General features: G+C 41.5%; 1 protein-coding gene across 4 annotated transcripts in view; it reads right to left on the reverse strand.

The window, feature by feature from the left end:
• The window catches only part of ccdc57 (coiled-coil domain containing 57), an 85,653-nt gene that overhangs the window by 15,209 nt on the left and 56,460 nt on the right, over nt 1-13,984 (reverse strand). For 3 of the 4 annotated variants that reach the window (XM_039740346.1, XM_039740344.1, XM_039740345.1), the window contains 6 exons: nt 13,442-13,670; nt 11,054-11,236; nt 9,421-9,521; nt 5,661-5,861; nt 4,626-4,682; nt 2,577-2,805 (listed from right to left, as the gene is read on the reverse strand). In XM_039740346.1, coding sequence (XP_039596280.1) covers nt 2,577-2,805; nt 4,626-4,682; nt 5,661-5,861; nt 9,421-9,521; nt 11,054-11,236; nt 13,442-13,670 — 1,000 coding nt within the window. The remainder of the gene's footprint in view (nt 1-2,576; nt 2,806-4,625; nt 4,683-5,660; nt 5,862-9,420; nt 9,522-11,053; nt 11,237-13,441; nt 13,671-13,984) is intronic. The other variant, XM_039740347.1, reaches the window with a different exon arrangement.

The following is a 13,984-nucleotide window of genomic DNA, read 5'->3' on the forward strand; positions in this document are numbered from 1 at the left end:
ATCCTGCACTTTATGTTACTTTTCCTTCACAACTTGTTAAGTTATTTATGGCTGAGTACTGCTTTGCTTAAGTCAATCAACTCTGAATTTGTGGACAACAGAGATTTTATTAATTTTGCTCCATTTATAGTTGAGCATCTGTTACAGAACAGTCCACGTCCTTAAGAAGTTTGACAATCTGCAGTAACAAAGTTTAGGATTCCTGGTCAACCATCTTTTTGTACATTGAAATCTGTGTTGGGGCTTTATCACTGTTACCTTTTTTTCCAGTTTTTTTCAGTTCTGTCTTGTTTTGTAAAATAGTATTGAACTACCTTAGTAACATTCCTTGAATAGCTTTTCATTGTTTCTTGCAATTAATTATGTGTTTGTTTAGAGACATTAGTGAGTCAATAAGTCACTTAGCTTGGTCTGGCTTTGCTCATGGCTCCTCCCTTAAAATACAAAAATAATTATTTAAATTTCTTTTATTTTTCATGTGACAGTAGAGAAGTACTGTTATGTCACATTGATGTCAAGGAAATACAGGATCCACAACCCATTAAATAATACACCAGAACTCGCCGTCACTAGTAACTAACGGTTGAAACAGATGTCACAATAATAAACCATAATCTCAAATTATTATCTCAAAGTCATGTGAAAAAGTAAGTAGACCCCCCAAGGAAATTGTTGACTTTTTAACATACAGGAATAGGCAAACACTGCCTACAGATAAAGGGGATATACTTGAATAAAAACACAAGAAAAATTAGCCTTTCCAATCATTTATTCAACAAAAAATATTATCAGGTCTGATGGTCTACTGGGGAAAAAGTAAACACACCTTTGGCCTCAGAAGCTGGTGTTGATCCCTTTAGCAGAAAAGACTTCTAGTAGGTGTTTTGCATAACTGCCCACCAGTCCCTGATATGGGTTTGTGACATTTTTGCCCACTCCTCCACGCAAAATTCCTTTAGTTTTCATGCATGTACTGCCTGTTTCAAATTACAATATGATTCAAATCAGGGCTTTGACTAGGCCAGTCCATAATCCTCCATTGCTTCTTTTTAAGCCACTCCTGGGTGGATTTGCTATTGCCCTTTGGATCATTATCATGCTGAAGGGTCCATTTCTGGTTCAACTTCAAGTTCTGGACAGATGCAGGCCTCACACTCTCCTCAAACACATTTTGATATAATACAGAATTCACAGTTGACTCAATGACTGCAAGCTGCCAAGGCCCTGAAGCAGCAAAGCAACACCAAACCATGATACTTCCACTGCCATGCTTCACAGCTGGTACAGAATTCTTCCCCTGAAATGGTCTGTTTGGTTTGCACCAAACATGTCTACTTTTACTGTGATCAGACAGCTCTAGTTTTGATTTATCTGTCCATAGTCTAATGATCCAGAACACCTGGTCTTTGCCTAGATGACCAATGGCAATTGTCATCTTGCTCTAATGCTCTTTTTGTAGAGGAAAGGCTTTTTCCTACCACACCTGGTATGCAGGTCAAATTTCTACAGCCTCTTTCCGATTGTGGATGCATGCACTTTGACACCATCAGTTGCAAGAGTCACCTGCAGATCCTGTGATGAAATTTTGGGGTTCTTAGAGACTTCATTTATTATCAAATGGTGAGCTCTTGGTCAGAATTTGCTGGGCTGACCAATTCCGGACAATTTAGCAGTCTTTAGAAAACTGTGCTACTTGTAGATGATTTTCCCTACAGTGGAATGATTGACTTCAATAATCTGGTTAGATCTCTTTAAGATCCCCTTTGATCTTGGCATAATGGCACCACACTTGTCAACAGCAAAGACAACACCAGACATCTGTGGTATCACCTGCATACTCCCTAAGGCGGTTCTAATCGTTGGTAATTAATCTTGATTCAAATTTTATGTATTTGATGCGATGATAAATGTCAGGATGGATTTACTTTTTCTACATGCCAAATCTGAATTCTTGTGAATTTAGATTAGGAGAATGAAAACACCATTTTAATTTCATGCGTCATTTGTTCAAATACAAGTATATCACCTTTAACTGTAGGCACTGTTTACATGGCATGTGCTTACTTTTTCACATGACTGTATATGCGCCTCATTTAGAACTGGATAAAAAAAAATAACATTTAACAAAGCAATTGCTATAAAACAATTCAACAAGATGGCACAAAAATAGGAGAAATGAGTTTACAGAAAGACAAAGGAGGCAGCTGATGGGGAGGTGTAATGTCATAGTGCACATAGTATTGATAATCAGACATCACTAGACCAAAAATAAAAACAAAATACAGTAAATAACTTAAAAAATCCCAGTCAAACAAATTCCAACCAGAAAAGTGTGGTAAAACAGTACCAGTATGCACACAGGCCCCGAAAAACCTTGACACTGTCATTAAGCTTAAGCAAGGCAGAATAGTGCTTAGCGCTTCTGTGTCAGTGCTGCCCTGGAAGCCCTCCTCTGTTTAGACAACATTAATTCTTTCAATAGCAATGTGACAACTGATAGCTTCATACTAAAATAATGATTCTCCAAAGAGTCAAAGTTAAGAAAGAAGAATGAGAATTACAGTTTTTGCTCTTACCATACAGGCCTGCCTCAGCCAACTCAGCCCTAAGTTTGTTGCCAATGGCAATGAGCTGCTGTTTGTCACGCGTCAGCTGGGAGATGCAGCGTGCGGACTGTTTCAGCTTCGCTTTCAGCATTTGTACACTGTGCGTTTCAAACAAGGACGTTTCAGTCTTGGGGTCAGTGCCAGTCAATCTCTGCCTCAGACGAAAGTTTTCCTCCTGCAGCTGCTTCACCAGCTCATTCTTGAAATGGAAAGAGGCAACAAGTCACTATATATATATATATATATAAACTGCTCAAAAAAATTAAAGGAACACTTTGAAAACACATCAGATCTCAATGGGAAAAAGAAATCCTCCTGGATATCTATACTGATATAGACTGGGTAATGTGTTAGGAACGAAAGGATGCCACATCGTTTGATGGAAATGAAAATGATCAACCTACAGAGCCCTGAATTCAAAGACGCCCCAAAAATCAGAGTGAAAAAATTATGTGGCAGGCTAGTCCATTTTGCCAAAATTTAATTGCAGCAACTCAAAATTGTACGCAGCACTTTGTATGGCCTCTGTGTTCTTGTATACATGCCTGACAACATCGGTGCATGCTTCTAATGAGATGACAGATGGTGTTGTGGGGGATCTCCTCCCAGATCTGGACCAGGGCATCACTGAGCTCCTGGACAGTCTGAGGTGCAACCTGGTGGCATTGGATGGACCAAAACATAATGTCCCAGAGGTGTTCTATTGGATTTAGGTCAGGAAAGTGTGGTGGCCAGTCAATGGTATCAATTCCTTCATCCTCCAGGAACTGCCTGCATACTCTCACCACATGAGGCCAGGAATTGTCGTGCACCAGGAGCCACTGTACCAGCATAGGGTCTGACAATGGGTCCAAGGATTTCATCCTGATACCTAATGGCAGCCAAGGTGCCTTTGTCAAGCCTGTAGCGGTCTGTGTGACCCTCCATGGATATGCCTCCCCAGACAATCATTAACCCACCACCAAACTGCTCATGCTGAATGATGTTACAGGCAGCATAATGTTCTCCATGGCTTCTCCAGACCCTTTCACTTCTGTCACGTGCTCAGGGTGAACCTGCTCTCATCTGTAAAGCACAGGCACCAGTGGTGCATCTGCCAATTCTTGTATTCTATGGCGAATGCCAATCGAGCTGCATGCTGCTGGGCAGTGAGCTCAGGGCCCATTAGAGGACATGGGGCCCTTGGGTCACCCTCATGAAGTCTTTCTGGTTGTTTGGTCAGAGACATTCACACCAGTGGCCTGCTGGAGGTCATTTTGTAGGGCTCTGGCAGTGCTCATCCTGTTCCTCCTTGCCCAAAGGAGCAGATACTGGTCCTGCTGATGGGTTATGGACCTTCTATGGCCCTCTCCAGCTCTCCTAGAGTAACTGCTTGTCTCCTAGAATCTCCTCCATGCCCTTGAGACTGTGCAGGAGACACAGCAAACCTTCTGGCAATGACACGTATTGATGTGCCATCCTGGAGAAGTTGGACTACCTGTGCAACCTCTGTAGGGTCCAGGTATCGCCTCATGCTACCAGTAGTGACACTGACTGTAGCCAAATGCAAAACTAGTGAAGAAACAGTCAGAAAAGATGAGGAGGGAAAAATGTCAGTGGCCTCCACCTGTTAAACCATTCCTGTTTTGGGGTCATCTCATTGTTGCCCCTCTAGTGCATCTGTTGTTAATTTCATTAACACCACAGCAGCTGAAACTGATTAACAACCCCTCTGCTACTTAACTGACCAGATTAATATCCCATAAGTTTCATTGACTTTATGCTATACTCTGATTAAAAGTGTTCCTTTAATTCTTTTGAGCAGTATATATATATATATATATATATATATATATATATATATATATATATATATATATATATATATATATATATATCTCATTAATCTTTCGTCTAATAGTGCTTTCTTGTTTTGCTGAATTTTAATACAATTTGCTGTAGGGAAAAAAAAGGTAACCTTTCATCCATTTTTTTCTTTGTTAGCCAATCTCTCATATAATCAAACATCAGACTGCTTACCTGGTCCACTAACACTGGAGCTGTGCGACTTGCAATGTCCAACTTCAAAGCAGACACCTGAAATATAGCAAAAAAAAAGAAATAAAAAGACGTAAATTAGGCAACCTGACAGCAACTCAGCACCTAAATGTCTCAAGGAGCCAGCAGCCAAACCACATGCACTTCATGCAATCCACCTGAACCTAAGCATGAAAAAGCTTCAGTTGCTGCTGGAAGGTTCGGAAGACACACCTACTAGTCTGAATGTGGATCCCAATAGCCAAGGGCAGTGACAGTAGCACACTGTGCTATAAAAATGGCACTATCCTTCAGATGAGATGTCCTCACACTCTGTGGTCATAAAAGATCACTGGGCATCCTTCGTAAAGTATGTCCAGGCTAAACTACCCACAATGGCCTAGCCATTCTGGCACCCTAATCGTCCCAGTTTCATTTGGATAAGTACTGTGCAACCCTCCACCATTTAACAGCTAATGTTTGGTGAGCGTACTGGGGCAAAAAATGGTTGCTGTAGCATCATCCAAACATTAGTGGTGGTTGAAATGGCTTTCCACTCAGTACGTAAAAGTGCTTTGAGCAGAGAGAAAAGCACTATATAAATGTAAAGAACTATTAATAGGGAGTATTATTCATTTACAATTGTATTTTTAAGGAAAAATGTGCATGTCCTTTCATCTCCTTACCCAGGTGGGGTTGAGAGGAGTTAGTGCCTATTACGATAACAATGCACAGAAGCCAGCCCTGGATGGGGTGCCAGTCCATCACAGGCCGCACTCCTACTTTTAATGACACTGAGCATGCTTCGAGTTATCGAGTAACCTAACTTGTACTCATTTCTGGAGAGATGTTCTCTATATATTGTGGAGCTTGCCTAAAGACACTAACATTTCATGAGAGTTAAACAGGACTTTTTCATTCATTTGACTTTTCTTTTTTTAATGTTACACCAGATCCCATCACTTTTGCACTATCAGTTAGTTCAAGTTGCTTTTGTCCTCACCAGCTGGCTACAGGATTTATTTATTGTGCACCCACCTCGTTCCCAAGCGCCACAGCCTCCAGGTTGCGCTGTAGGTTGCCCTTGAAATACTCCTCTGCTTCCTTGCGAGTCTCAGTGAGCTCCAGTTCCAAATTAGCGACTCGCTCCCTGAGGCCAGCAATCTCGGAATTCTTGTGCTTTGCTTGATTTCTCATCTCAAACTGGAGCTGATCATACTCCACCTGCTTCTGGCGGGCCTGAAATTCACAGGAGAAAGGCATTAGGCACAACAGCCTTTGAAAAAGCTCTCCCCTCCATCTTTGGAAGAGAAGAATAAGAGATTCACTTTTTAAGCACTATCAAAATATCCACAAGAGTGGTTAAAAAACAACTAAAAGAATCAGAACTGTCATTCTGTGCTTCTATTTATTTATATCACAATACTGTTAACCCCAGCAACTTACAAATTGTATGTATAAGGTATGCATGTTCCCATATAATCACAGTGTCATTCCTGGCAGGCAAACCAAGTTAGAGTCACAAAGGGAATTACAAATTGAGTGTACCATAATATAAAAGCGCAAACACATCATCCTTAAACCAACTCAGGGTCACAGGGAGCAAGGCCACCCTATGACTCACTCATGCACACACCCACACAGGGCCAGTTTGGAAATGCCAGTTAACCTATCCGGGCACATCTTTGGCAATGGGAACAGAAAACGAGAATACTACGGGAAAAAGCCATGCAGGCTGCACACGGACAACGACTAGGTATGGGATTTGAACTCAGAACGCTGGATCCATGAGGCAGCAAACTACCCATATTAATGTTGTTCTTGGTGAACCGAGCATGTGGAGCAACTACAAACCTTGCAGACATTTTATTCTTTTTGGAATAATTACTTAACTCCTTTGCTGCACCCCAGATGGGTACCAGAAGAGATATCCAGTCTAATTAAGGTGCAGAGATGTAGCACTATATGTGCTATTGATCTGTAATGTATGCTTTCCAATGAAACCTTAAAGCCATTCAAATTTGGCAGGGAAAGGACAGACTTATCATTACAGTGAGTGGGAGGACATAAAACAAAAGTGTTATAATTTTATATATTACACCTTTCACTGTGAATGTCATCCTTAGATGCTACAATTATTTTAGAATTTCTGTATTACCACCTCTGGCAACTGAATCAGTGGTAGTAGCTAGAACAGCAACATTTTCATCTTATACAATATCTTTCACAATGAACATTATCCATAGATCCTTTACAGATGAAGGTGGACTGAAAAGTTTAAAAAATTTTAACAATATGAACACGAACAAGTGAAATAAGAAGCAGTGACTCAATGGTAGTAACCAAAACAGCAATTTAAAATTTTTATTTTGGCGTCCATTGCCTTGACACTTGACAAAATGTTTCAGTATTTCTACTGTTAGAGCACACGTATGCCGGACAGATGCTCCATTCTGGGCCAGATCAAAAATTAAGGTGTCCAAATAAAAAAATCAAAGGAGACAGGATATATAGGGCTGGCTGTGGGCACCAGGGGGCAGCCGTAACCTCATGGCATACTGCACACTAAAGGGTGCCTTTAAACGCGGTGGGGTGGTGAGGAGTAATGTGTAAGTCAATAGATTTTTCAGAAGTGGTCCGATGCTGGCCCTGCTCCACAGATTTGGGAGCCCTCTAGTAATGTAACCAGATGAACTGGCAGAGGAAGACAAATCAAACTGAGCAAGGGAATGGTGCAAAAAGTGACCAAGTGATTTAATTAAAAACAATAAAATAAACAAAACAGTGTCCAAAGTGCAGTGCTTCAAAATGGTCAATAAATAAATAATCCATAAAAACAATGTGAATAAAAGTGGAGGTTACAAAAAAAAAAAATCAGCCGTTAAAACGAGATTAAAACCATGGCAAGAAACTGTCCTTTACAAAAACTTGGTGCCTTCTCAGATCAACTGGTGACTCCCATGCTTCTCCCATACTAGCCATGCAAAAGGGAAGTGATCCTTATCAGCAGGTGCAGCTGCCTTCTACTGGTCTGATAGCCTTCTTTCCCCTGGCTACATACATCTCCCACCAGACCAAGACTCGGGTTCCCCAGCGACCAGGGTGCTCATGCTGGGGCTCAACCTTCCAAGCTCACTGACTACCGTTCTGACATTTAAATCTTTATTTTTCTCGGAGATTTGGAGATACTGAATAATGTTTTTGCTTTGCTATGGCTTGGAAGTCATTATGTCCCACCATCTTCCATGGCGAGCCCACCACCTTCTTGGTCACTCCAGCTCCAGGAGATTGCTCAGTAGGAGCTGCCACTTCCGAATGCCTCCACCGAGTGTTGGCCAAATACTCCTGCTGAGGGGCTCTTCTCCCAACTGCCTGCATCCACCAGTGAGCCTGCTCTTGTTCGCTCACTAACTCCAACAACGGCTCTCTGCACCTCCTGCCTTCTTCTTCTTTCCATTAACCGTTGTTCTCTGATCTTTTTCTTTCCCTCCGCACTCGCGTTTCTCCTATCTATAATGGGGACGTGGCACAGGTGCAGCAATTAGCAGCTCCCAGCATCAATTATGGACACAGGTGGTCACACACCTGTGTGGAAACACCCACACCCGTATCACACCAGGGAACAGCTTTGGCCACACTACCATGCCCCTTTCTTAAGCTGCAAGTGCATTGATTATTTATTTAGAAACTGGCCATGCATTTAGAGCCGGGGACCCGCTATACCACAGTCCGACAACTTCAGAGCTTCACTGCTAGAGAGAAATGTGGGCAATAAAACCACAAGATGCACCTGAATCCTACTGTACTTTCTGCCTATTAGTATATTACAAAAGATGGAAAAGACATGTCTTTTGATGTATCAGGTGAACACTGGTCAGGTATTTGTGACACTCGATACTTGCAGAGCTCAGTGTTCACAAACCGATTTTCATTTCCAGTAGTTTTACATTTTGTTTTTAGTCTGGCACTTGTGGTCACCGGCCGGGACGCCCAAGAGGACCAGAGGAGGGCTTGTGCCTCCTCGAGACCGCGAGGGGGCATCCTTCCTGGTTGTGTTGGGGGCCTCGGGTACAGGGCTTGGAAGCCCAGCCCAGTAGGTACCCGTGGCCACCGCCAGGCGGCGCCCCGATGCCGGAATATCCAGTGTGGGACTCGGTCGGGGCTGGAGCTGGAGAGGCACAGTGACTGAGAGTGTGGCCTGGACTTTGGGGAATCGGTGCAAGAGGCACTGGGGTCTGAGCACGAATTTGTAAATATTGTAAATAAACGAGTGTGTGGTGGAACTATGTTGTCCGTCTGCCTGTGTCCGGGTCCCAGTTCACACACTATAGCATGAAATGGAGTCCTATTGATTTCTTTAAAAATTCCCAATAATAAAAAGCACAACAAATATTCATCACACATGTCTTTTGTCATCTTCTTTTTGTTTTATTATTAAGGAGTTTGGCATTAATGTCTCTCCTTGTATGTATTTGCCAAACTATAAAATGTATTGAAGAATCCTGTGTAAATACTGTGCTTATTCTGAGCACTTGTACATAAAACAGCACCCCCTATTGACAAACTAAAGCAATAACTTTGAGATATTTTTCACTGGTGTCTGGCCACCTAGTTATCCACTAACACCAATATCAGTTCCAGCACACAGGTACAGACTGATCCATTTAACCCAGCTTTCTAGCTCCCAGAACTGTAAAACTAATCCTCTAATCTGTGATTAATGAAAAGAAAGTAAAAGCATGATTTGGCTGCTTTGTATTTATTTATTTTTTCAAACAATGATTTGGCTCAGCCCTACCTGTTGAGTGACCTGAGAGAGCATCGATTCAAGGTGAACAACTCGGGCTTCATGCTTCCTCAGCACTGCTGAAGTGGAGACCTTCTCTGCTCGGAGTCCACCTGATGGAAAAGGTCACAAGTTAGTGAAAACTCATGAACGGCAAAGTAAACTCGCACCCTGTCCTCCGACCTCAAAAAAACCCAAATGTGTACCTTCTGTGTCCCACAACTCAAATCCAGAACACAACTGTCTCACACACAAGTTCCAGTCCATAGATGCTCTTTTATTGAACACAACACCTTTTATCAGGTTTAAAAGCAAACTAGAGGATACCAGCATCACCATAAACACAACACAAATAATGGTCTTCTGTTTTCTCATCCTCTCCAGGCAAGTGATGTCCTCCTACGCTGCCCACTACAACTCACCTGGCTGAGGCAGATCAATTCCTTGTCATCCTGGACCCAGAACAACTTCCGGTATGTCATAATTGCAGGTGAGAGACATCCTGGGCCAGTGAAACTTCAGAATGACAAGGGAACCCCTGTTCAGCGCTCTAGAGGACCTCAACCTTGCGTGCCAGGGAAGGAGAGGGTGAGTGGGTTGTTGCTGGGTTTGGGCATTAACTATTCAGCAGCATTGGGCTCAGGGCAGGAACAAAGTCCATTCCAATGCAAACTCAGTTACACATGGCTGCTCATGGGGTCAACTGAACCTGCATGTATCTTTTGGATGTGATCAGCACGGGTGTGCAGTGACTGTTAGTAGTGTAGCCTCACAAATCTGGCTTCCTGGGTTCAACTCATGGCCCCAATTGCGGGGTATGTATTTTCTCTGGGGTGGGTGTGAGTTTTCTCCTGGAAATTCCAGTTTTCTACCCTCCCACCTAAAAACACAAAGGTTAGGTTAACTGCTGATTTTAAAATTAGTTCTGTGCAAGTGTGACGTTGGTGTGCAAGCGGGTCCTGCAATGGACTGACTGTCCATCCAGGATTTCTTCCTGCCTTATGTACAATACTGCTGAGATAGGCTTTGCACCCCTAGTGATTCTTAACCGAATTAAGTAGGTTTGACACAATGCTGATGTGGTTTTATTAAAAAGTAATTCGTTTCAGTACGGTATTCATTACAAAATGACAAAACAGACAACACTGGTATATTGACTTTCCACATATAGCCCCCCCAAAAGTTAACTGCTCTAGATCAGTGATTGTGTCTTGTGACAAAGTCTCACACCATCCAGGGTTGGTTCTCATCTTATACTTGATGTTCATGGAATAACCTTTGGCCTCCTGCAAATCTGAATTGGATTTACCAAGCTTGAGAATTTTAAAAATATAATGGCGTTCACTGTAAAACAATGAGAACACTGATGCAAGCACAGAATTTGTCGTGTGTGTGTGTGTGTGTTCCAAGACATACTGACATCCCATTCAGTTGGTTCCTCCCTTATGCCTGTCCCCACTGAAACACGTGGGTCACAAAAAGAATAATAGGATGGGATTCTAAACACAATATGGTCAGAAATTCTTACAGTGTTAAAAACAATAAAGAACAACCATAATAAAGGGGGGAAAAAGCTTTCGTTCAAAGATGGCAATCTCATTAGTTCCCATCTTCTGGGTCCGGTTTGTACCTCAGTGGCTCTCACCTATGGTTTCATTGAGTGTGCAGATGTGATTCTGAAGAAACGCATTTTCTGGAGCGACTGGAAGGCCAGGCAGAGGTGCTGGCACTTTGGTGGCTGCCTTCACCGCTTCCTCCAATTGTTCTTCCTGCTCTCGGCATTTTCGTTTCAGTTGCTGTACTTCCTCCTCCAGCGACGTGACATATTCTTTACAAAGACAAAGAAAGAAAACAAAAAGTTGTTGTTGTTGTAGTTCAGCTATAAATCAGAGCAAATGAAACTTATTTATAAACCACATTTAATCTCTACACCAAGGTGCTGTACAAAATGAAAAAGTGACATAAAATCACTGAATAAAACTACAAACAAAGATGATACAATTTGGTCTCCAAACTCCAAAGCTTAAAAGAACATAATGACTTCCAAGCCATAGGAAAGCAAAAACATTATTCAGTATCTCCAAATGTCCGAGAAAAATAAAGATTTAAATGTCAGAACGGTAGGAGCAGTTAAATGTAATTCATTCCAGGGTTTTGGAGCAATCACTGAAAAAGCTCGACCCCCTTTCCTTACGAGGTGAGAATGTGACACTGAAAACATAAATTGGGGTGATGATCTAAATTCCCTGGAGGAAGAATATTGGAATAGGGAGAACTGAAATATATAGTGCTTAAAAAACAAAAAAATAGCACTTTAAACATTATCCTGATCCTGATTGGCAGCCAATGAAGAGACACCAAGGTAGGAGTAATGTATTCCTTCTTGCGGGAATCTTTAACAACCTGGCTGCTGCAATTTTGAACAAGCATAAGATGAGATATGGAAGCCTGACTGACTCCAAGATATAAAGAACTGCAATAATCCAACTTATTGGAGACAAAGGCATGGATGTCAGTCTTCTGGTTTTTAGCAGATAAGAAGGGCTTGTTTCTGAGATGGCACACTGTCCATTTATCTCTTTGTCAATACAGAAGGAAAAAACAAAAATTACCCCCAGGTAATATGGGGTGGGGGGACAGAGGACCAAGGTTATTGGCAAGACTACTCATGGAAACAAGAAGGCCAAAAGCAGCACCTCTGCCTTATTCTTATTTAACTGAAGGAAGTTATTAACCATCAAGTGTTTAACATTCTTAAGACAGTCATTACTGAACCCATATCAGTTGGCATCAGGGGTAGATACAACTCTATGTCATCAGCATAGCAATGAAATGCATATTTCAATGCAATATTACGATGTTGAATAACTGATCCTAGAGAAAGTATGCATAAGGCAAAAAGTGTTTGGGCCTAAAATGGACCCTTAGGGAACTCCATGAGAGGCAGTAGAAGAAGAGGAGGAAAAAGGTGTTGATGGAGACTAATAAAGATCTGCCACTAAAATAAGATTTAAACCAGAAAAGAAAAATTTAAGGCAGATTGTGTGAAGTAGCCACATAGACAATGAATTGTTGCACTAAATAAATTCACCCAGGGATTCACAATGTAGAGCATGCAAAATCCACAGGACAGAAGAGTATAATTCCAATACACTTTACCTTATCCTTGAGACATCCATGATGACACCACAACTCTTCTATGATGGCATAGAAGTTCTGCAGTGGTGGGACAAACACTCAATGGGGGCAGCTCAGTCACAGCAGTGAATAAGGTCAACATGTAAAAGACTTTATAATACTATATTATACTAAACTAAGTTACTCCTGGCAAACATGGATTAAATGTTCTATGAGTTTGAGGATAGATGGGTCAAAGGTCTGAAGGAGCAAAACAGCATGGAATTTAAGCTTAGTAAATTCTGGAGGGTCACACTACTTTACAAGTCTGGTGGCATTATTCCTATATTGGTAAAGCATGAGGACTAGCAGAATAAGTGACTTGCTCCGAGACACAAATAGTGCCAGAGATTCGGTTCCCCAATGCAGTGCGTTTTCTAGTTTAACCTGTTAGCCACTAGTGGGCAACACTGCCTACAAAAGGGATTCTCAAAGAGTAACACTAATTAACTGCAATTAGTAATACTTGCCAAGGGTCTAAATAGTCCAAAAATGAATTGAACAGTCACTGAGTAGAAATTAAGAAAGAATCAGACTGAGTAAATCTGATTGTTTTCTAACATGGACTGTTTTAGATTATGTAGGAACTTACTACTTCAACCATTTCTACAGTACATACAAGAGGTTGGTCACCAGCCCATAGATAAGAGAACCACAAGGATCAGGGTACATAGGCTAATTCTCATATTTCTGAACACTCACAAAATAAGTATTGGAGATTAAAACACAAGAAGTACATCAGCCATATGATAAACTGCCAGTTTGAATGTTAGCCAATAGCATAAATCATTGTAAAAAGGCAAAAAGCGCCACAGTAACAATATGGCTTCCTGACTTTGATGTTTACACACTGTACCTGGTATTAAAATGTCTCCGCTGCCATGCACCTTTGGGGGAACCTTATTGTCCTTTTGTGACTGGCCAGATGGTGGGTTTGCCAGGAACTGTTCTCGTAACTCCTCCATCTCTTTTTTCATCATTGTGATGATGTTATGTAAGCTGCCATTTTCCTGCTGCAGTTTTTGGATCTCATCTGAGAGGAAAACTTTGGCTTCAGTCAAATCTGGCCCCTTTGAAAGACAAACCTTTAAGAATTCAAGATGGCATGATTTTGGTTTCTTCAAAAAACATGTGTAAAATCTTTTGGAAAGAGCACATCTAACCAACCATCCATTTTCTTTATACGCTAAAAACCACATTACAGTGGCTGGCAATACTGCGCATTCTGTGTTACCACAATTTAATACAAATCGGCAAAACTAAAAATAACCAGAAATAAACCAGGCGCAACAACCATAAAACACCCATGCAGCTTGTACCACTAAAATTTAATATATCATGTAAATCTATAATGGGGTTTGTGCCTTCAAAACAGTAAAACTACCCACACCATGACTCA

Source organism: Polypterus senegalus, chromosome 17, assembly GCF_016835505.1.
Source record: "Polypterus senegalus isolate Bchr_013 chromosome 17, ASM1683550v1, whole genome shotgun sequence".
NCBI classification, from domain to species: domain Eukaryota; kingdom Metazoa; phylum Chordata; class Cladistia; order Polypteriformes; family Polypteridae; genus Polypterus; species Polypterus senegalus.